Here is a 24,526-nt window from a genome sequence, read left to right as displayed (position 1 = left end):
CAAACTGATTTTTGCCCTTTATCAGCCTCAGAGTAAAATACAACAATACTTCTACCTCCACCACCTGGAGATAATTGTGGAAACTAATTTGACAGTATTTGTAATTGCAGACTGAGTTTTAGGAGTGCTCATAATTAAGCTACTAGAGGAGTTTAGGCATTGAACTCAGTGCTGCCAAAATCATATGTCTTATATTGCTTACTAAATCCGCTGGATGCTTATCTCCTTAGCACTTTCTGTGAAGGAATTAATCCTGGAAAGCTACTGAAAGAATTGATGAGTCTTTGATTTTGATTTTGGAACGGTGTCAGACAACTGTGCATTTCAGAGTTTCCAAGAAGGTGACACACTCTTTTCCCCTTGCTTGTAGTTAATAGCAAGGAGTGTTCAGTGCCGCAATACCCAAAGGGAAGGGTTTGAGTGACTGCACAGGGAATGTGGATTGTTGTCATTCCAGTCACAGGGCACTGCACGAAATCACAGGCTCTGTGCTCTTCAATGCTGCCACTTGAACATAGCAGCCAGTGTTACTCCTACGCAGCTTTTATGGTACATATTTTAACGTTTTGTTTGATAGTGGTGATTCCCTTGGTGTGTGAGGTTTTGGGTTTTTTGAAGTACTAAGCCCTAAATCTCCCATTCCAGGCAGTAGAAGTAGTCAGGTGATTTTACAAAATATGTTCTATTAGAAATTTTTTCACAAAAAAGTTGGGGGTTTGTAGGAAGACCGGCCCGTATAAAGCTCTGGTCATTTTCCTCAAGACCAATTGAAATATTTTTAAAACTAATCACGTATTTTAGGCAACTTCAGTCTCTGATATTACAAGATCCCAACTGCAATCCAACAGTTGTGAGAAAGTATTTAATCAAAATTGTTCTCTTCTGTGTTGAGCAAAACTTGCTAATGGCAACGTATGAGTAAATTTTCTTTTCCTTAAGAAGGAAAGATGGATAAGCCTCCCTTCACTGAAAACTTGCCTGCCAGAGCACGTGATACTGGTTATTTTTCCTTGCTTAAAGGAGTCCGTGACTGTGTGTAAAAGAAGTTGTCTGCATCACTAGCCGAACTCTTCACTGAGTTTCCCCTTATGCTGGCAAGAAATGCAGAGATGCATGAACTGAGGCTGGAGCGGAGAACATCAAGGAACCCAGAACTTGTGCACCTCCACCGAGACCTTTCCAGCCCTTCCATTCAGGACAGGGTCTCTTCGATGCAGGGTCTGCCCTGTGATGGAAGACTGTAAGGTCTTTGTTACAGGGTGAATAATTTTTTGTACGTGATGCGGTAGGGAGTTAACTAAGAAACAGCCAGTGTCCTGGTATGTGGTAAAGCAAATAAAAATGACAGTCCTCTTCCAGTAGAGTTTTGGTTTTGTTTGTTTGTTTTTGTAAGAATCCCTGGTGGAAACAAAACAATGCAAATGAAGTAAAAGAATTTTTTACCTAGAGAAAAATACTTACCTGCCACTTCGTGGGAACTGTTCTTTTTCAGTTTCAGTGTGTAGAGTGCTTTTGTGTTTGATATCTAGTTGTGTCAGTGTTGTGTCCCTAAGATGTCTAGAAGGGGGACTCTGCTAAAAGAGGAGGATTTGGCCTCCAACTAGAGGAATTTGTTTCTAATCTTTATGGGAAAGACTTGAAGGAAAGAGTGGAACATCAGGTAATAAGGGCATTGGGTAGTTTTATAATGGGAAAAGGCTTTTACAGAGGAAAAAAATTTCATATCAAGTAACATTATTTTGCAGACTATAGAGTCCCAGTTGTATAGTTAAGGACATGCTGCAGCATTAATGTTTACGCATAATGCTTTCCAAGTAATTTAGGCTGAACTGCCACTGACTTACTTAACATTTATAGGTCAACCACCTGCAGAAAGGGCATGTAGGTAGATTATTGTTGACTTTATCGTTATGGAAGGTAGCTAATCAGTGGGCATGCTGGGAAATAACTTGTTATGCCTGGATAGCTCTAACACCAGGCCCCATGATTTCTTATGGGCACGTGGCAACAGAGTCATTTCTCATGACTAAGGCCCTTGCTGAGAGGGGAGGTGGCATGTGGTGGGGATAACAGGTTTTAAAAAAGGGGAGGGGGGTGGCTACAAGGTTCTAGAAGTAGATTACAATCACAAAATCAAATATTTTAATCATCCTTTGCCAAACATACCACAGCGTTTGCAGTGAAGTTGTTGACTCAATAAGCAAATTTACTGCCTGTGTATTAGGAGAACGGAGCATTCGTGTTCTGGCTGTCACGTGCTTTGCAGAGCTATTCACTAGACCCTCATGAGATACCCGTTCTTGCCTGTACTGGAACAAATACTTTTTCCTTTATCATGAAACGTAGAATAACTCTGGGTTAGTTTTTTTTTTTTTAATTTTGTAGGAAAGTATTTGAAGACTAATCGTTTTCCTGCTTTGCTCCTGTTTTTTCCTCTATTACTTGTCTTTGCAGAGGTACATGTACTCCCTTGTGTGCTAATTGACAACTTTTACCTTTAAAAGTTCACAGTAAAAGTCATAGACTAGAATGCATAATGAATCAATTTGCTTAATTTGGTTTGGGCCCTTGGGTTGTAATGTAGGCATCGTTGCTAGTATTCACATAGCTATCTCAATTCTGATCTTCCTCTTAGAAGAGCTGGAAAAAACCCAGATGCTCTGTTTATTTAAGAACAGAGCCCCTAGTTGAAGTCTAGAAGATCCAAATGCATCCACCCACAGTTAGTCCTGTATACTGGACTTGCTTGGGATTCATCTCACAGATGCTAATATCTAGAAACCTTCAGTTAATGTTGGTCATTAGTTATAGTGTTTTTCCCTCCTGTTCTCCATTTTTCAGAGATTTGCATGTATGCTCCTGTGTTACCTGTATATACATACAGCACACACACAAAGTAAACTTCAGTGTATTTCAAAGGGTTTGTGTTTCAGTTACACTTGAAGGCATGATATATTCACGTCATCTTTTCCTCTCTTCAGCTGTGTTCACACACAGTATTTTGTGCGTACATCTGTACATGTGCTAATAAATATAGCATATTCTTTTATAGCAAAAAACGCTTTTTCAGCATAACAGTAGAGGAAAAAATATTAAAAAGGATTGCAGTGATCTATTTACATATCAAAGAGTGGTAAACTGTAGGAGCTATACTTTTCACAGTTGCTTTCATGTTTGTAGTGTATTGACTTTGAAAAAAAGATACTCAGATGGGTAGTGTAAAGCAGTATAATTAAATGAGGTTGGGTTTTTTTCAGAAGTCTAACATTTTCTAGCTGATAGTGTCACATTATCAAAAACACTGAGACTGTTTTAATGAACAAATTTATTTTCTAGAATTTCAGATTCTTATTTTCTCTCTAGACATGAGTGCGTAGAGTCCTCTGTAATGATGACATGTGAGCGTATAACTTCTCAAGTGTCAAACTACAAAAAGCAGAATAAATGGGTTGGTTAGATGTAAAATGATTGAGGTGAAAGATAGAGGACATCTCGACAGTCATAGGATTGCTGATAGTGGAAGATGACCACAACTGTAAGTTTAACTGAACATGACCTTTATTGAATAAAATTGTGGTAAGACCACTAAGTGCAACTCCTGGTAAGACCCGAAATGTTTTAGGATAATTTAATCAGCAAGTGCCTTGAATTACAGTTCTGAAATTAATATTATTCTCCATTAGAATTTTAATTTGTTCTCATAAGCAGTGATAAAAACATTCTAGTTAGGAGCTAAGTCCTGTCTTCATGTTACTGTTGCTATTTAATGTTTTGGTTTTTGGTTTTTTTTTTGGTGCTAACTAGGAGGATGTGTGTTACATTCATGTTTATTCAACCTTTTTTCTTTTAAATGTGAAGACATGCAAAATAACTTTTATACACGAGCTTCTTGTTATAAACTAGTTGGATTTGGATTGGAAATCTATGAAAAGCTACATTTTGATTTGTGCTGTTATTTGTTAAATCTACCTTAAGATGCTGCCTATGTAACAAATAAAGGTAAGTTTATCACATTATATCAGCATGCTTTTTGTGGATTAAAAAAAAAAACCAGCCTTAGAAAAGTAATGTTACCTGTAGTGGTGAACTGCATTCAGTAGTTTTTAGTCACTTCAAACTGTAGAAGTCGTGGGTCTCACCATTTCAAATTTCATTTGTTGGTGAAATGAAAGAGAGAAATTAGCCTGCTTTTCCAGTTACCATTGATTCATTCTAAAGTTTGAGCTGCTCATTGATCAGAAAGTACTCAATATAACTTCTTAGGTCATGTCAAATAGAAGAAAGTATTTCTGTCATTGTGTAATAGTCTATCAAGAGCTGTTTTGGCTTTCTAACAAATTCTACTTCCAGGTGCTAAGCTGGTGGCTTCCTCTGCTTGACTTGTTTGATTTAAGGGATTGAGTAGTAAATGAGTTGTTTAAATTCTGGATTTGTTAAGATTCAATTTATTACGAGATTGCAGTAAATCAGGACCTTATAATATCAAGGCAGTAATTTGAACGTCATTAAATTTTAAACATTGTTTCTTAAGAAAGAAAAACAAAGCAGATAAATTAAGAACTCTTTTTTTTTGGGGGGGGGGGGGGGAAGGCTGGGGCAGGTTGTGTTTATGTACTAATTTTCAGTCTACTCTGGTGGGACTTCCACACGACAAGCTAACATTCTTGCAGCGAAGTGCGTTGGTACTTCTGTTGATGGGCGGCTTTCCACCTGTCTCTCTGTAGATTTGCAATAGCAGGACACAGTTGCCCTGGGAATAAGAATGCTGTCTGAGCAGGGATGCCTGTATAGAAAATGGAAGTGCAAGGCCAGTTGTTCTAAGACGCATATTAAGTGTCACATACTGCTTTTTATTTAGAATACTGGAAACTGGTAGAGTAAGCCCTAATGATCACACTTAACTTGTTCAAGTTGTTGGCTACTGCTTTTGTGTTATGGCTGCTTCTAAACAAAGAGTATATCCTTTTGTGGTTAAACTGGGCTAACCAAAGGCATCGTGCCTACCTTGTTTGTTTGTTTTTAATTTCTGTCTTGGATATGAATGAAAAGTTTTGTGCTTATTCTTGGTTTTCCTTTTGGTCAGAAAAAAGGTTGATTTGTGACTTGGCTGAGAGGGGAAACAAAAACCAAGCTTAAAATACTGACCTCTGTTCATGCTAATCTATATTTTTAACTGTTATTTCTGAGGGAGTGATTTATTTACAGTGACAGCTTGTTACTTATGGTAGCTGCTGCCAGCTTCTGAAGTAATCTGATAACGTCAAATCGTGAAGGGAAGCTATAGGCTTTGCCTTGAATGACTTGCTATAAATCATGTTCATAGCTGGTGCGTATAAGGATGCTTGGGTTGATACTGATAGAAATACAAATCAAATACAACATATGGTAACCCAGTTCAGAGCCAGAGATTCTGGATTAAGCCTATTGGGTTCATATTTTTAAGTGAAATGAATCAGGCATCCCTGCTTGTATATCAAAACTTCAAAACTGGGGATGATGCACCAACTTAAAGGCCAAAAAAGAAAGAAGAAAATATATAGAAAAGAGTTAACGCTGAATGACAGGCAGGTTTGAATGTTCAGCGAAAAGAAACCCATAAGATGTAATGGACAAAGCTGCCTGGAGAGCTCATCAACAGTCAAACAAAGTGACGGCCAAGAAGCGAGTTCAAAGTCACCAATACAACAGCGTATTACAGCTTCCATGGAGACAAGTGTCAGTGCAGAATAAAAATTGCACCAATGTTCTCATCTGGCTGTAGCAGGTTTTGTATCCACCACTAATAATAAAATTAATTATGTGGTTTTCAGTTTTGTGAGGTGTGAATTTCTTTGATTTATGCAATTCCTGAAGGGGGAAAAAGAGAGAGGAAGTCTTGGAGAGCGAACGATCATTAGCTGTGTAGTAAAGGCAACGCTTTATATTGGATAAACTCATCATGCCGTTTCAGTTGCAGCAGTTGCAGTAACAGTGTGACGACATCTGCGATGGCCAAAGTGAAGGTTGCCAAGTGCCACGTGCCACATGAGGAATTAATATTTGGAACCTCCTTTTTTCCCCACCTATTATATGATTGGACGGCTCTTGTGCCTTCAACTTCCAGTATGGAAACAAGATGTTCTATTCTGTAATTAATTTTAGAAAAGTAGGCAGTTCCAGAGGTGTTCAGGAAAACTGGTCTCTCCAGACTGGACTGAAAAGTCCGCATTTCTGCAGTAGGTCTATTGAGAAGGAGAATCTGCCTTCACAGTTCACTGATTCTATATTTATTAACACTGCGACTGGGGAAAAAGGGCTTGGGTGCCAGCTCTTCGTTATATTTCATATCTGGCTCTGCCTAACTAAAAAATATGGAATTCCTTGTTGCCTTTTTATGCATCTCCCATTCAACAGGCATAACATGGACTTTGCATGAGAAATACTGCTTTTTTTCTGTAAGGGCTACCAACATAGACCACAGCGGAGCTATCCTGTAACAACTTCTCCCCGTTTTCCTCATGCCCAGTTTCTGGCTTTCTGTCTCAATGTTTCCCTTCCCCTCCCTGCCACGTGCTCGTCCCTGCATCCAGATATGTAATAATGTGGTGTTTTTTCAAGTGTGATCCTCAAGTGTGTAATCAGCTCATCAGAAACAGATGCAAATGACCGCAGAGGAATTTTGCACATATTCTTATTTTTTTGTTATGGGAATTAATGAACGAATCCTCTTTTTGTTTGAAGATAACTAATAATGCCACATTTTGTCAGAGGCAGTGGTAATTGGTAATTAATACCATGGTGTTTTATATCTCCTGATAACCAGGTAAAATAAAATTACTTTCTGACTACCAGGTAAAACTTAAATGGTACTGGCACTGACAAACTGTGAAAGGAAGGGAGAAGTCCCCTGTGAGAAGATGAGTTTATTATACAGATAAGATTTCCATAATAAGGGATAGTGATTATGGGGAAAGGCTGAAACTCCATTAACTGAAACAAATTACTGTGACAAAGCCAGAGGGAGTGCTTTGCCAAACTTACAACTCCTTTCATAACATTCAAATGTCTGTTAGTGCGCAGTAACCAGCATATGGACCTACAAGTCAGGTTTCTGGCTGCTTTGCGCCCCACCACTGACACAGCTACGATTTTATATCGGAAGTGAGTCCATTTATCTGGGCGTATGGAGGATGTACCTTACTCATGTATCGGTGAGGCATCAGGCATTTTCCCTACAGAAATAAGTCATCCGTCCAGTGTTTCTCTATTAAGTGAATCTTAATTGTCAGAGAAACGTGAGTATGAAATATATAAGCTCTAAGGAAACGTGGTGAACTTTGAATTTATCTGACCACCACAACATAGCAGTCTGGCTAGGATTTATATTTCTTTGGCTAAAAAAGAAAACTAAACCCCTCATTCTCTTTCTGCGTCTCTGGTGTGTGTGTGCAGCTCTTTCCAGAAGTGAGTTCTGTATTCTGCACGCATGAACATGGACAAAACCACGGTGGTGGTTCTCTAATTGCACTCTGTGTACATATATATGCGCAATACATTTAAAAGGTGCTTGTGGCTCTCCAACTTGTATTATTTGTGTAAAATACAGTAAAAGAAGTTATTTAAATATAAACGTTGTCATCTTTGTACTAATTTTTGCATTGAAAAAATGATACTGTAGTTAAGGATTTTGTGTAAAAACTGTTAGAGTTTGCAGTTATAGCTCTGGTAAGAACAGCAGGCAAGACTATAAGCTTTAATTTATGTTGTGCTTTGGACATTTTTCAGAAACTATTTACCCATTACCTCTTAGGTCAGTGGCCTAATAATGCAACAAAGCACTTTTTGAAATTGCAGATAATTTTCAGTGCTCAGATCTCTGTGTAGTATTGATGGGGAGGAAAGCTGATTAGGATCTTGGGAATTGTGCTTGATGGGAACAATCTGGAAGGAGTGAAAAATTATTAAACACACACAGCGGGAGTTGTAGGATTTACCATTGTCGTGCAGTGCTATTAATTCTCATTGCATCGTACAGCAGCTTGATTGCACACTGTGAATACTGTTTATTGGAGAACGGGTACAATTTTGCTGCAGTTGTTGTAATGTAATACCAAATGCTAATTAGACTTCTAACAATAATTAGAACCTCTTGCTAGACTTAGAAATAGAAACACTCAATTGAATTTACAGAAACAAAGACCTTTAAGCTATGCCAGGAACACTATCTGTAGCAGCAGTATCAACTTTGTGAAGTTGTGGGGTTTTTTGTTTGTGTGGGGTTTTTTTGGGTGGTTGTTTTTTGTTGTGATTTTTTTTATTCCCCTGGATTATACATTACATTTGTAGGATGGCAAACTTGTATTTGTATGGGGAACATAATGAGCTCCTTATGTTCTCAATAAGGTTATTTTCTTAATGAAAGGGTAGAAAACCCAAGTATAAATATTAGAAGGACAACTGCAGATAAATTTGATATGAAAAACTGTTAAAACGGGTAGTTGTTGAATGGCTGGTATTGCTAAGTGTAATGGACAATTTCTTTTAACTGTTTTATAATATGAAAAGGAAATAATAAACCCCGAATCCGTCAAAAACTACTTCTTCCCAGCCTGCCCTCCCCCACTAAGTTAGACACCAATTTTTTTGCTGAATTAGACTTTAAAGCTCTATGGAATTATTTTCAAATGTGATAATAAAGATAAGTTATAGTTCTGAATAATTTAGTACTTTGCAGTATAAACTTTCTTTACATTTTGGAGGAAAATGAAATTTTTATTTCATTTTCAGTGGGTGTTTTGTTGGAATGAGTAGTATGTCAGGATGTTAAATGCAGTTGACAGGGAAAATGCGTGGCATACCCATTTTGATCTTGTTTGCTGATTTTGTTGTTATTAGATACCCATATATTCACAAGGCTAACCACACAGAAGACAAGGGCCCTTAACCAGCATCACTACTTTTTTTTTTTTTAATCCAAACCAAAGTTTTATGGCCCATATGTTGAGAAGATACTAAGCTGGGGTTCCTGTTTTGAAAACCTCTTTTGTATTAATGAAAACAGAACCTAGGATTCTTGTTCAAAACTTGCTTTTAAAGGCTTAATGTAAATAAGCTGGGTTTCAGTTTAAAAACTGTCTTTTTTTCAGCCTTCTCTGAATAGGAAAATCAGGAGCCTTTGAAAAAACAGTGGAAATGATTCTATCATGGAAGTACTGGAAGAATCTTACATACAGTGCTAGTAGCATGCACCAGTGCCCAGCCGTATGATAAGCAGTTCTCTATCCAGTACAGAGGCTCTAGTTAAATTAAGCGTTTTTACCACATTTGTGGCAGTTATACTTCCTTCTGTTCCTTGGTTAACATTTCATCATAATACACGTAACCAAAAAAGGTCACAGTGCTTCCTGCTTTCATCATCTTACTGATCTTCCTTAGACTTCCATCCTTGTAAATTTATCTAGTGGCACTGATAACAGTGAGAAGTTTTCCTATGGAGCAACTTTAGGGCACACCTTCTTCAAACAGCTTGGGGTTTTAGCTTTAACTAATAAAACGAAGCTTCTCAAAACTTTTCAAGAATAGAAAGAACACTCAAAAGCAAACCTGTTGCTTAATGTTTTCAATGACATGCCTTCAGCATTTGCATGCTCCGTTTGAATTCATAGATACATTTTCTCCCTGTAATTTGCCCTCACTCCCAGACCATGTATGAGCCTTGTGTAGTGCAAATTGGTTGTGGTTTTTTTTTTTAAATAAAATCCTAACATTATTGATCATGTGTTGCACTAAATAAATAATAAATGTTTTCTACTCGATCACAAATTCTTATAATGAATGCTTTGAGTTACGGTTATTTACCTGTACAATTTTGTCCCCAGTTCAAGGGCATAAATTGAAATCTGCAGCTTGTGAGAACGTCTGTTTGCAGAAATTTGAAGCTTAGCAAATGAGATTTTCTTAAATGTGCTTCCTTTATGACATCTTACTATCTTTTGAGTGGCCTGTGTTTTTCTTTAAGGCTTCAGCAATCATCTGGAAAAGATTTAACTTGAGCAAGACAGATTATTCTGTTTAATTTTCCATTAGCAATTTTCCTTGCCCAAGTCAATGTCACCTGCAAAGAGAAGGTTTGCTGAGATGTGACACCCTGCTGATTAGTAAGTTTTACTCTTCTCCTCAAACACTGACCATTACCTTCCCATTATATTATAGGTGTGTTCATGCTCTGGAGGCAATCGGGGTCAATCCAGCATGGCTGACGTGTTATATGTTTTTCTTGTAGTGTGTCACATGTAGCCCACTGCACGGGCTGTGACAAACTGCTGCTGTATGACCTGGTAGTCTTGGGTCAGAGTGAGAGAAATTGGTGTTGTACTAAGATGTATGTTAATACATATATTATTTATATAGGCATTAGTGAATGCTATTGTTGTCTCAGCACAAATCAAGGTCCAGGCCATGGCCTTGGGGCTTTCAGGGCCTCACTTTATCATGTGTTGTGATTCCCCCCCCCACCCCCGCTCCTTTTTTTTTTTTCTTCTGCTTATGAATAATTAAAAACTTAAATTACTTGCCATGTTCGAAATTCATATGCTGGGGAAAATAGCTACATGAAAATTAATTTTCTGTTCTGTGAGACTGACGGAAAATCAATTAATCTTGATGTATTATTTTATGCAGAACAGGGTGCGGGAACCAGCAGAGAGAATGGCTACAGCTGTTCTTGTTGGTCGGGCCATATATTATTGTTGGCGGGTTTGACAGCTTCTGAAGGAAATGGCTGAAGGGTATCAGGCAGGTGAATCAACTGTAAAAATTTATTGGAGGATACAAACTGTTTCCAGGGGACTGATATAAAACTCACACTTGAGAACTGAAGTATTGAATGTTTTTGTGACTGAAGCAGCTTGTTGTCAATATTTATAGCTTTTCTCTTTGTTACATGTCCTATTTGTTTGATTAACTAGTCAGATGTTAGTGTCTGTTTGTAATTTATTTGTTGTGCCTTCTGTAGCATTTTTGATACATAAAGATTTACCGCTAGGTAAATAAAGCAGCTCGTGCAATGCAATATGCTAAATAAAATGACAGAGCTGTTTACAGCGTGTTACAAGTTTTATAACTCAGTAGGTAGATCAGTAACTTTTGTTTACCAGTGCCACTGTTAAGTTGAAACATGTCGCAATGTATTAAGTGCTGTGGGGTAAACAGGTCTCCTTTTAAATAACTGGAGATTATAATCAATATGTAACAGTAAATCATTTGAGAGTCTATAAAGCCCTCCATGTAAACCCATACATTTCCAAAATAAAATGAAATACCTTCATACTCTTCAGAATGAGCTTTATATTCACCTTCTCTTCCAATGTATCTGCCCCAGTGCTCTTTAGAAATAGTAAAAGGGAGAAACACTAAAGCGGCCGCTAACAAGCTGGATGTTAAATGTTGCTCCCCATCTGGATGTGCAGGGTCTGAGGTCCTAGAGCAAAGCTGAGTCTCATAACAGCCTGTGTGTTGTAATTCTTAACTGTTAGAGAAAGGGGCTGGGTCTCCCTGGCATCACTGGGTGGGTTGGGAGCAGACTGCTCCGAATTCTCCTCAACGTGCAGGGGGTCAAAGCTATTGCTTGATTGGAGAGTACGGCTGCAGCCCTGGAAAGCCCACAGAGTGGGATCTGTGCACAACTTGTAGGCGTGGGAAAGAGATATTATTTCCCACCTATCCCCATCAAAGCTTCCTCTCTGGTGCTCTGAAATCGGGGTGTTTAGCTACGTACTATTAAAATGGAATGTAGTATAGTATCCAGACTTATAATACAGTGAAACCCAAGTATTCCTGATGCAGAAAGGGATAAGAGATGGCAATATTGCTAAAACCTTTAAATAATCCTAAAGAACATGTCTCCTACAGGTTATTTCCTATATCTCCTTCCAAAACAGAGAGACTACGGCAAGAAATGTAAAGCTGTAAGTCAAGTGAAGCTGGTGTGGTGAGAGAAGGGGGAAAAGGAATAACTAGTGGATATCATAGGGATAACTAGTGTGTGTGCAATGTTGAGATTCTCAGTGGTGTCTTCTCTCATCTGTTCTCTTTTCAAATTTATGGGGGTTTTTAATCTTCAAAATAGATTGCTTATCTTGTTCTTTTATACACCATCTCTTATATTTATGCTATTATTAAAAGATCCTTTATTTCCTTTTTCCCCATGAGCTATGCACGTTTAAGAATTTCTTATGCATATTTAGGGATTAGGTAGTTGTACACCCTACAGTGCTGAACCTGCACTAAAATCCACTGCCTGGAATTCCTGCATCCCCAGCTCCCATGGGGTTCTGGACTACAGGTTTCCACTGAGGTGTCCAAGCCCATAGTGGAGCTCTTTGTTTCAGAAGTCTACAGCAAATTTCATGTGTTATGGGTACGAATGTGGAAGAAAAATTCAAAGTTCTGAATAGATTTTTCAAGATACAATGGTTCATGATTATAGAATTATCAGCAATAAGATATACCCGGGGCATTAAGAGTTTTGTAGATGAATCATAAATCTAGTGTGAATATTGCAGATGAGGCGGGGGCGGGGGGGGGGGGAAGTAGGAAAAGAAAGTAAAAGGAAACTAGAGCTGGGAGATTCTGACCCTGTTCTGGAAATATGCTGAACTCTTAAGACCTAATTAGAAGTGCCGTTTCCCTATGTTTAAATAATGGGCGAATTAAGCAAATCCAAATATTGGGGGAAGGAAAAGAAACTTTTTTAAAAGTTTATAAATATTCTAAAGATTAATATTGTATGAGTTTGGGACAAACTTAACAATTTAACTAAGGTGAACTTTACATGTCCTTCCTGAATTAAAAAGCTATAAAGAGAACTGAAGTTTAAAGTAATTGTTAATGAAAGCTGGCCGGCGTGACCTCCTGAAAATATGAGCATTTGTTGGTCCAACTTTCACAGATGTTAAACATTTGGTGATGTTACTTGGGGCTGCTTGAACCACATTAAAGTCCAGCCACTAGAGTGTTGAAACAGTTGGGTGCTATAATAAAATATACATAAAAAGAAATTGTGAGACATTAGGTGTTGTTTGGTGATGACATTTAGGAAATTACAATTTTTCCATACATCGTATTCACATCTACATAAGTTGTTTAGGTATTTAAAGTAAAAGTGGTATATATATCGTTTGTAATTGCTATTACAGGTCTGGCAGGTGCACATAATTTAACAATATGTCAAATATGACAAATTATTGTTGAGTTACAATATAGCCTTAATAAGAGCACATCTGTTCCCACTACACAGTATAGAGGATGCCTGATTTAAAGAGTTTACTTACTGATATTGTATTGTTGTTTAAATATTTAACAGGATCTTAGACACGAATCATAAAAAATACACAGTAGTGTATAAAAATGAAGAATCTTACTTGCAGTAATGTTTTTGCTGCTGTTAAATCTGTTCATCCCATCAGGAAATGTTCCTGCACTCTTTAAATTGTGTTATCTGTACGTGCACATATCGTGTATGTCCATGCAGAGAAAGAGCTAGGAACTTACCACAGAGACACTGACACACTCAGAGTAAAATACAGGAACTGTTAAACAGTGTCTTACGCTAGTGCTCGCGCTTAAAAGTGGAAATTGCTACGCCCGTTCCAACCCCTAGGCAAATATAAATAAGTGGAGCTTATTCTTTCGTTGGGACTAGGTAGAATTTCAGGTAAGCATCCCGGCACCTGAGTTAACCTTACCTAGCATTTTTTTTATTCTACTCAAAATACTCTGATGCAGTATCTTTTCTACAAGCAAGCGAGCACCCAAGTACTGGTTCTGGTGTTGCTGATCAAGATCCCATGAACAATTAAATTTTATGCTATTATTTCATGTATCCCTCTCCCCGCCCCCCCCCCCCCCCCCAACATTTACCTGCTGCTTCAGCCAAAATGATTGCTAGTTGCTGTATGTGGTCTTGGTAAAGCCCAGTCTCTTTACCCTGGGCATAGCCGTGTTGTGCAGTGTTAAGTACTGCAAAGAAGCCAGAGTTTGCTCAGGTGACAAGGCTTGGTGTGACAGTGGGAGAATTTCTGTTGCTTTATATTCCTTCATCAGAATGGGGCAGTATGGGTGTTGTTTTTCTCTTTGTTCATTGAAGGGGAAGGATAAACTTTACATTTTCTGCATGCTTTTTGAAGGGGATGTATCATACTAATGGTTGTGATGAAAATTAAATGGGTTTGACTGGTGTCTGTCTTTTACCACTTCTCTTATAACCAGTTAGTTATAAATGAGTCAAGCTTTCCTTACTCCTAATCCTAAATTGGAGTTAGTTTATTACCACAGTTATGTTACGTTTTACTGTAGAGTAGCGAGCCAATTTAAGTAGCAGCTGTGAAGGTGGAATATTTTGTCTAAGCACAATTAATTCGGGGAAGTTTTCAGGTGTAATATTTGAATATTGATTTACTTAGGCATAAGTAGAAATCCATACCGATCTGAAAACAAAATGTTTCACGTCTTTGCATGTGTATAGCATTAGAAACATCACACTGTGGCTGAGGCCAGGTCCACCTGGGTTATGATTCTGTCTCTGACAGTAGCAATGAGTTGCTGTTTAGGAAGAACAGACAGGTTAGGCCACTGACTCTTGTCCAGCTCCCCGGCATCCTTGGATTAAGGATGTTAGGGCATACATCCCTCTGCATAGCCATTTGTTGCTCTGTTATCCATGAATCTGTAGAATTCTGGTTTGTATCTGTTGGTACCATCTGCACTCACAACATCCTGCTCCAGAAGGTCACCAGTCGATTTTTCAAGGGTACTTTATTAATTCTAAGTTGATCTCCTACCAATTCTGCTGAATATCCTAAAGTTCCAGTATTGTGGGGTTTAGTGAATAACTGTTCTGCCTTCAACTTCTTTGGGTAGCCCAAAAAAGTGGTTGGCTGATACATGAAAAACCGGGGCAATTTGCATAGTGCTGGCAATCCTACATTTCTCTCCTCTGCGTTTGCTCTCTCACACGCTGCTCTGGTGCAGTGTTTCCCAGTTTACTTATAAACTCAAGCTATAGAAAAGTAATGCTGCTTTTAAAGCAGTTCAGCTTTAGAAGCCATGAAAACATCCCATGGGAGAGGACAGAGTCAGAAATGAGACATAACCCATGTTAAGGAAAGCCTAGAGAACCCCTTAATAAAATGCAGTTGTTTCAAAATTCATGCCAGGAGATGAAATTTATGTTTATAAGGAAATAGTTTCATTTGTAGTTCAACACTTGTGAAAAATGGTTGGTTTATATTTTTTTTCCATGAAATTTCTAAGAAGTTTTTTTCTTAATAAAGGTAAAAAATACTTTTGCTATTATTTAGTGAGCTGTTAAACTATGTCGACAGCAAAATCATTTAGGGCTTTACTAGCTGCCAAAATCAAGTGCTTTTCTAGTTACATAATTGTCAATTGTTGAAGGGCCTAAATGACAGGGAAGATATATTTCCAGTAATTATTTTAAGTATTTTAGAAATCACTAAGGAAAAGATGGTTGTGCTTGCGTGTGCTACTGATTTACAGCTCTTCTCATTTATGGAGAAATAGTAATATTTTAAAAATTCACTTCTGAAATGTGGTTGTTAATTGTCTCCTTTTTTTTTTGCATGTTGCTCTTAAGATTTTCATTGAACATAAAACACTGCTTGTTTCTCTCAGGGGCATGGTATCTCATAACTGTATGCCCTTCATGCTTTATTATGCAATTTAGTTTTTCATGTCTTTCATTTATTAGCAGTAAAATGACTTTGGAAAAAAATAATTCGATTAAGAGGCTAAAATCACTATTAAGATTAAAATTATAGTTAATTAAAATGAGTTTCCTGTTTTTGTAAAACGGATTTAGTTACGGTATTACTTGAGTAAATTTTGAATACTTAAAGGAAGCTCCTCTGTTTTTCCCAAAGCATTACAACCTTCAGAATTGCTAGCAAAGATCTCTTTGTTGTTTGGTAACTTTTTTTGGAATCACCCCTTCAATTAGGTAGTGACCTTAAAAAAATTTTCCCTGTGAGAGATCAATTAATACTCTCTAACTGTTCAGCAGAATTTTTCACCAGATAATATATCCATTTGCTTATTCTTTCAGAGTTAATAATTTTGATGATTTGATGTATGAATTTAGAGCAACGCTTCCGTGGCTTGGTTAAATATCTGCTTTGTATATCAGTTTATACCTTTGCCAGACAAGTGTTGCTCTTCTAAGCTTCTTTTAAACTTCCCTCTGCTTATAGGAGACAACCTGACCTTCCTGATTCTGGAAATCACAGTATTCTGATATTCTTAAACATATAAAGCAGGAATTTTATTGGGAAAAGCATATTAAGATTTGCCAAAAACCTTGTACGGAAGACAAGTGAATAATAGGAACAGGTTCAAACACATGCCAAGTAAAATTATCTAAAAATAAATTATAGTTGATAGTCGATTATTTCCCCCCCCCCCTTACTTTAATTGCAAGTTAGTATAAGCAGTTGTAGAGTCTCCCATTAGTCATTGATTTAAACGTTGAAACAACTACTTTGGTTTTCATTGTACTTGGTTTTTCAAGTAAAAAAACCCTCTACTCCCAGTGTTTATTCGTGTTGGATACATTTCATCATTTGAAAAACATTCTATATGCTACTATGGTTGAGGAATTACGAGACATGGTAATAACTGCTATCTAAGATAGATAGATAACTTATTTTTCAAAGGCCAAGAAAACATGAAACAGATATGAAGCTTTAACTACCTTAATTGTATTGAATTGAAGCTTTTTTAATTTTTCTGGTCTGAGTGAGACTAATATCCTAAAATATTAGTAAATAAATCCTGTGTTCTTTAAGACATTGCAAGTGTAGTTTTAGTAGCGTTACCTAGAGATATGCTGTGTGTTTGACAGTATATTTTTATAACGATTGTCCTAATAGTGATAAAACCTATGCGTTATTGATGTGGAAAAATAATATAATAAAGCAGTGTAATGGTATCCTGGTTCTTAGTTCCATGGCACCAGACTGCATCACCTGCATAAAGACAGAAATGCTTGAGACAACAGCAGACATGGATAATGGATTAAAGAAAACCTGAATTTTGAATGTGCTTTATATTTAGAAGAGGAGATGAGACTTTTCTTTAAGTTACAGTATCCAAAGATGATGTAGTATTGGAACATTAGTACATTGGTTTGAAAGGTCACATTAATTATAACATCCATAGGTATCAATCCGAAGCATTAAACAAGTTCCTACGACTTAAATTCATGCTTTAAAAAAATAATGTTTTCTATTTTTCCTGTAAAAGTTGGGGATGAGGATGAGTTCTTGATATTTGTTTCATTTCCCAACACGTAATGGAGGTTGTATTAGAACAGATTGTAAGCCTAAATGCTTTTTCATCTAAAACACTGAACATGTTCTCTTTCAACCTAACTGCACAGAACAGCTTTTTTATGTTTGTGTGAGCCTTGTTGGTTTTGCTTGTCACAGTTACTGGTATTAGTTCACTAGTAAATAATGACTTCTCTTTATTAAGAGAGACAGATGACTTATTACATGTCATGGGCAATCCACAATCTTTTTAAAGTCATATTTTTAATGCAAGCTTTCCCTTTGATGTTTTTTCTTTTCTTTTTGCTTTGTGTGTCCAATGAGATAGATTTCCCATATAGCAAAGTCTTGTAGATTAGTTCATTCATCAGCTGTGATTTGACCCTGACAACTCGGCTCTCTTTTAATTTTCTTTCCCTCTAGAACTATTTTGACCGAGTTGAATGCAAGCCCACCTACGCTGGTGGCGAATACAAGTTACACGCAAAGTTGCGTTATTAAAGTCATTGTTCCTTGTGTTGCAAGTGGTTCTGCAAGTGTGACGCTGGCTGTTTGTGGATGGTTCCCAGTAAAGATTGAGTGGCAGAGACCTCAGAGATATCTCAGCACTGTCATTGGGTTCCTCCCTTTTCAAAGCATGCAGGCCAGCACTGCCCATACGGGGTTTGCAGAGGGGGGGTGACTCAGGTACTTAACTTTGAGCTGTTTCACGGGCAGAATGTTGCTTCTTGGAGATGCAGTTGGCAAAAAATTCTTCTGAAAGAACAAACCAAACTGGCAAGAAAAAAACCCCCAAATACCTCAATAAGGAAAATATTGGTGTTCCCTGAAAACTTTGTTTTGCTTTTCAGCTGCTTTATGTCAGTATTGAAAACAAAGAAAATGAGTTACCATCCACATTAAGGGTACGTGCGTAGTTCATAGCATTAGTAATTGAATGGATAACAATCCATTATACCAACTGGTTGTACAGTCCAGTAGATTTCATGATCAATAATGCACATACTGCTTATCTATAATACCTTTTAACAGCTTCTAATAATTTATTAATGCTCTATCTACTGTATCCAATACTTTATCTTTGTACATGAATAAAATGAGTGATATTGATGATTTTGCATCTTGCTCTGTATTCCCGAGTTTCAGGAGTTCCCAGAATTAAGAGTGCTACTTTACACTAACTGAAATATGACTCTTAAAAGCTTTTGGGGCTGTTTTGGTTCTTGAGTCTTTGTAAAATGGATGTTCTCCAAATATGTCTCTACCTGATCATCTAAACCATTGCTGATACTTAAACTGTGTTTGTGTATTTATAATCTCTACTCTAGCGTTTGTGTTCTCCTTAGATAAAAGACTGCAGACCCTTGCCATGCATATTGGCTTTGAATGCAGATAGATCCCAATATGGGATTTGGGGGAAAGCGTCTACCTCACGAGACTGCTCGGACAAGACTGAAGGTGATACAGAAAACAACGTGATGGAGGAATTCTGTCGAGTGGCTCTTGTGTTGTATGTTACAGCTTGCTATGGCAACCTGCTGCTCCATTTTAAGATTTTTATAATGATAATCAATTAACCTCTAAGTCTAGCTGCAAATATTAATATGAAAATTATTAAAAGTTGCAATGTATTGTTTATGTAGTTGATCAAGTTGAAAAACAATGATTTAGGAGAGCCTGCAAAGTTTGTCTATTTTTTATTTTCTGCAGTTTTATCAGTTTGACTGATAAAAGGTGCTGTTACACTTTGCATTTAATTGTATATCATTTCCTTTGATAAACCAATGTCCTCTGGTGGCAAATTTGCCTATTCAAAGTGTGGGGAAAAAGCTATATAAATGAATAGACAGGCCTAGAATGCATGGATAATGTACTGTATTATCCCCTCGCCTCTCTTCAAAGTTCTGGGAAGGAAGCGAGCAATGTAAGTTAAGCACTTGCTAGGTTAATGGCACTTCTCAGCTGATGTTTTTTCTCATAGGTGCTGCTACTTTTCCTCATGGATAGTGGTGCTCCGAGTACCGATACTGTGTTCCTATGAAAGATGTGAGACTGAACCCCTTTTCAGTTTATGTAGTTGCAGTGATTTTTCTATAAGTGGAAAAAAAAACATTTTGTAAGAAATCTGCTTAAAGCATCATATGCATATACCTTCCTTCTTTGGTAGCTGCTTAACTTAACAATATTTTTTTTTTTTTTTTAGTTTTTACTATGTAAAATACTTCAAGTTCTCCTTACAGAGTCTGATCCTCTTTTCTTGCATTTCCCTGCTTTAGACAGGGCCTCTTGACTTGGTGGAGTTACACATTTTGCATCCTTTTAAAGCCTTGGAACAAATGAAACATTCTCCAGAGGATGACCTTTTAAAAGACTGCTGCCCCGTTCTTAGGGGGTGGGAGGCATGTGGCAATACAAAGCCTTTAGGCCCCCCCATCCACCCACGGCAGTTCCAGTCCCCACATGATCATGCAGCTGCAGCATCTGGAAATCTCCCAGCACCGTAATAATTCATAACTAATCTGTGTCGTCTTTCCCAAGGATCTGTTCTTGCAACCCCAATGTTATGATAGAGGATTTATCACATTCTATATATTATATATGAAATGAGCAGACATGGATAGAAAAACGAAGTCGAGGCTGACGAATAGAAAGATGGTCTGTTGCTGTGAGGACTAAAAAGGAGGTTCTGCACAGGGTTATTGAGTAGTGTGTTAAGCTGAATACCATAGTTACATACTTGATGGTGACTTCTGCAGTTGCTAATGTTTAATTGGAAGTGTCTGTATTACCGCCTCGCTAACAGCTACTGGCGCTTTTGATCCATGTTGATGAGAAGAAACTTTTGAGATAAAATCAGTGTGTCATCGTATATTGTTATCTTTAGCTGGTGTTAGGGCTGAAACATTAGCATGGCTTAATTTGAGGTATGACTTCTTTTGAACTTCTGATATATTTATATTTTATTTTTAAATGAACTTAAGCTTCTTAAATTCATTCCAAAGCCATATGCCATCAAGTCTCATCACCAGTCACTTAGATTCCTAATTAACTTATACTCCATAGACCCATTTCTTTGCTTATATTTCTTTCAAGTTTCTCTAATGTGCTGTGAGTTACACTGGAAGGAACAATAAGATTTAAAGGAAGAATTAATTTAGAAAGTTGGGAATAGAACAGATAAGGGAAAATGAGAAAAAGCAGCTTAGTATTTTGTCTTGTAAATGGCCTTGCTCTGGTAGACCAAAGAACCCATTTATTCAAAGAAAGGAGGAGTGTTAATGAAATAGATCATGAGCATAGCTATTACGGTAATGAATTTTAACACTCACTTTGTTATATGATATTTTATTTATGAGCTTCCTGATTATTCAGATAAAGACAAGAAGTTTATAGCACTAGATTATGTCTTGTTTTCATAAACATATTCAGTAGTTTAATAAACATAATTTATTTTTTCTCCTTAAAAAATCAGCAAAATTTATGAGAGATTATCTTAGGGTTAATGAAGTCTAACATTAAGGAAATATTACCCTATAATATCGGAGCCTTCAGTGCTACAGTTGTAATTGCTTAATGCTTCTTTCTACAGGCTATTTTTATATAGTACATGCTTTGTACCATTAATCCTATTTTTACACGTTACTCTTAAGCCAATTCATTGGAAAATATATATCAATGTGTATATTTTTCAGTCACTGCCTTCATTAGAAGATATAATACAATTTTGATAAAAGAAAAAAAAAATCTCATTTTTTTCATTACGAAAGGTTCCTCACGTGTATTTTCAAGAGCGTTGTTTTGTAGAACAGAGTTGTATTGGGAGTTTACTTTCCTGTCTCGAAAACGTTGACACATCTAGGAACTCTTGTACTTAAATTTCTCTGAGATCCCGTCAGTAATCAGTTACAAATGTAAACCAATTAATAATCTACAGTGGAAAAATTCCCAAGCAGAAAAAAGTCTCAGAGAGGTTAGTGTGTGAGTCTTGCCTAATTAGCAGCATAGTAGTTATCTAATTGGTGTCTTTAAAATGTAAGATTGAAGATATATGCAGAAAAGAGCACCTCACAGATGAATTTATTGTCCTTTTTTTCTTAAAAGAACCGAACTAAGGAAAACAAAAGAGTGCAATGGAGTTATAATTTCATATATTAAATATCACTCTTGTGAACAGTTCAACCGTTGTGAAGAGAGTTAACATTTTTAAATATTAGTGCTTTTGGAATATAAAAATGTATTTAAATTGTAAGAAAAAAACAGAATACGCAGCATACGGCTGATCATTCTGTATTGATTAGCAGTGCAGAAGTGTTTGCAGAGCCGTATCAGTAATGCATTACGTGAATTGCAGTTATTATACATGACTCAGAGCAATAATTTGGGGTGATCTGAGCAGATAGTCATATTCATAGCCTGAAAAAATGTATCTATTTAAAAATCAGAGGATGAACTAACAGGATATTTTACAATTGGAATCAGTTAGGAAGGTATTAAGTAGTATATTTCAATAAATTATGTCACTGTCCACTGAATAACAATTTAATTTTCTGTGTCTGGTAACCTTGTTCTTGCATGCCTTGTGTGTGGCACGTTAGGAAGTAGGTACACAAAGGAATAGTGGAAAGTTGGGAAGCAACTGGCAGGTAGGTTTGCATTTTTTCAGGTTAATTCACTTGATGAAAAGCTGCTGTATGTGATGTGTCATATATCAAAGGCAGGGCATCAGTAATCTTTGCTCAAGGGCACGGGTAACAGACAGAAAGACATGTGAATGAGATGGAAAAAAGCAACTCATCCTTTTCTGCTAACACCACGAAGGAGATAAAGGAAGATTTATGAGTCATCTTGGACCACATACCAGCAAGAAGCATACAGTATTTTTCACATGTTCCAAAAATTGGTGGTAGAAGGTAATCAGACTGTCACGATGTCCATCAGGTACTTTATGAAGAAATTGGGTCCTTCGGGCTTTTGATTGCCTAGTCAGCTTTTTCTTTATGCTGTAGTAGTCGTATTTTTTCTTTTCTGAGGCAAGTGATCTGTAAGTTAAAGAATGCTACCTATGTGTTTAAATGTTTTTAATTGTTAGGGTTACTAACGTCAACCAATAGGCTGATGCTTTGTTTTAGCTTCAGACTTTCAGGTAACTTATTTACTGAATCTTACTATAAATACTTTATGGGGCTTTCCCAATATACAAAAGTATGTCCAAAAGTAGTTATATCTAATAGGAGGAAAATATATTTGATACTGAGAAAGAAAGTAAGTAACCTCATGCCTTCATATAGGGCTGACTATTGTGTGTGGTGTTTTGTTATTAATTAATACATTCTGAAAAAGCAAATGGGAAGAATGGCATGGTTGGAAAACTTTATTATTTTACAGCAAAGGATCCCAGTATGGTATTTAATACGTGGCCATCAGAACGGTATGTCTTTGTCAAAAGGACTTGATAGCTAAAAATATGATCTTGTTAAAACTGATAGCAAACTTCTTCCTGCGTACAGATCCTATACATCACACAGGCCCAAGTCAATCAACTGGACTATTTTTGCTGAGGACTGAAGGGGAGTGGGATTAAACTGACAAGATAACACCTTGCATATGCAGATTTTAAAATGCAGGTATTCATTTGCATTCAGCTATCAATTAAGCAGTATTTTTGGAATGTTTCACTTTTGCCTAATGACTTTTCTATGTTCCTGTGTTGTTTTTTCCATTTCTGATTGATGAATTTGTCATTTTTGCGTAACTATTAGTATTCTTTTCATATTCAGGTAGCTCACATTTCAGTTTCAAGTGATTCACATCATTTCAGACATTTATCCACTTAGCGTGGTTCAGGGGGTGCTGTGAATGCCTGCGGACACTGCTCTGTCTGGCAGATCTCGGGGTGCTCATAAGCCTTGCTGTCTCCCTGCCTGCACCCAGTTGGTGGGAGCTGAGCAGAGTTTGGAGCCTTACGATGCCATTGGGATGGACAACCTTCTGCAGCACCTTCTCTGGTCAAGCAGCTGACCTCTGGGACCAATGCCAACCCTTTCTGCTCTCCCACAGTTTAAACACAGCTTTCCCAGAACTGCAGCTGTTCTTGATGCTCTGGGTCAATAGTTTAGCTCCTCAGAGGCAGATGTTAACAGAAACAAGCAGAAAAACTTTGCACAGTACTGTAAAACATGATTGCTCCCTAATTAGTGATGTTGGAGGTGTGTTTTCTAGACAAAATTATATAGTCAACACAAACTTATGTGCTTCAATCTCTTAAACGCTCTTTGGGCTCAGAACAGTGAGTTCTGGCAAACCGGAATTCTGTTATGGGTTTCCTTCAGCTTCTTGAGTCAGCTTTTTGTCCTGGTCTGGCCCATAGTTTCATGTGATAGTTGATTCTTGGCAAAAAGTTCTCTCTTCTGTGTTTTTCTCTTTTTTTTTTTTCCAAAATGAAGATTTTTTTAAAATTTTGTCCTTTTTTTTTCTTTTTTTTCTTTTTTTTTCTTTTTTTCTTTTTTTTTCTTTTTTTTTCTTTTTTTTTTTCCTTTTTTTTTCTTTTTTTTTTCTTTTTTTTTTTCTTTTTTTTTTCTTTTTTTTTTCTTTTTAAAATCATGTCACTTCCTTTGGGGGAGGCAGGGTGGGGATTTCCACTGGGCTCTTTCATAATGTTGTGGGAAAGGAGGTGCGTTTAGACTTTATGCAGCTCCACCCATCTTTCTTGTCATCCCTTTTATTTTGTCACAGTACAACCTGGGAAGGTAACAGTCTTGATCTACTACATGTATATTAATGTTTTTAGCAGCAAATAGTAATTCCCCATATATTCAGGAAATAACAGTTTCATAACAACTTCACAAGTTGTACGTAAATTTCTTAATGGCCAGAACATACTGTGATTTTATAATTTCTTTAGAGTTGATTTTTTTAATTGCAGTTCATTTCTTTCAATTAGAATTTTGCATCAAAAGTGAGGATTGATTTATTAAATGAAAATTACGTGCAGATGCTTAAAATACACAGGATTGATTGGAAAGATCTGAAAGTGCTCTAAAACAATGTACAAAACCTAAGTTGCCAGGAGGTCTTGGTAGAGTGCTGTTTATTTTATAAAACTTTTTCCTTGTTATGTGGCAATAAGAGGATATGAAGTAGATTTTCCTAATGAGATATTTGCTTATCTTTCATTTATGCTGTGATAACTTCTTTCTTGGTGA

The 24,526-nt window shown here is 36.9% G+C and overlaps 1 protein-coding gene across 3 annotated transcripts in view; it reads left to right on the top strand.

The window, feature by feature from the left end:
* LRMDA (leucine rich melanocyte differentiation associated) overlaps nt 1-24,526 on the top strand; it is a 688,474-nt gene that overhangs the window by 180,480 nt on the left and 483,468 nt on the right. Inside the window, exon 1 of one of the 3 annotated variants that reach the window (XM_054205663.1) lies at nt 12,596-22,948. The exons of the other annotated variants lie outside the window; for them this stretch is intronic. Coding sequence (XP_054061638.1) covers nt 22,929-22,948 — 20 coding nt within the window. The 5' untranslated portion in view covers nt 12,596-22,928. Of the gene's footprint in view, nt 1-12,595; nt 22,949-24,526 lie in introns of those variants that run through there. 3 annotated transcript variants of the gene reach the window in all.

This window comes from Rissa tridactyla, chromosome 6 (genome assembly GCF_028500815.1).
Source record: "Rissa tridactyla isolate bRisTri1 chromosome 6, bRisTri1.patW.cur.20221130, whole genome shotgun sequence".
Classification (NCBI taxonomy): domain Eukaryota; kingdom Metazoa; phylum Chordata; class Aves; order Charadriiformes; family Laridae; genus Rissa; species Rissa tridactyla.
The sequence above is the reverse complement of the archived record's forward strand: the minus strand, read 5'-3'. Positions and strand labels throughout refer to the sequence as shown.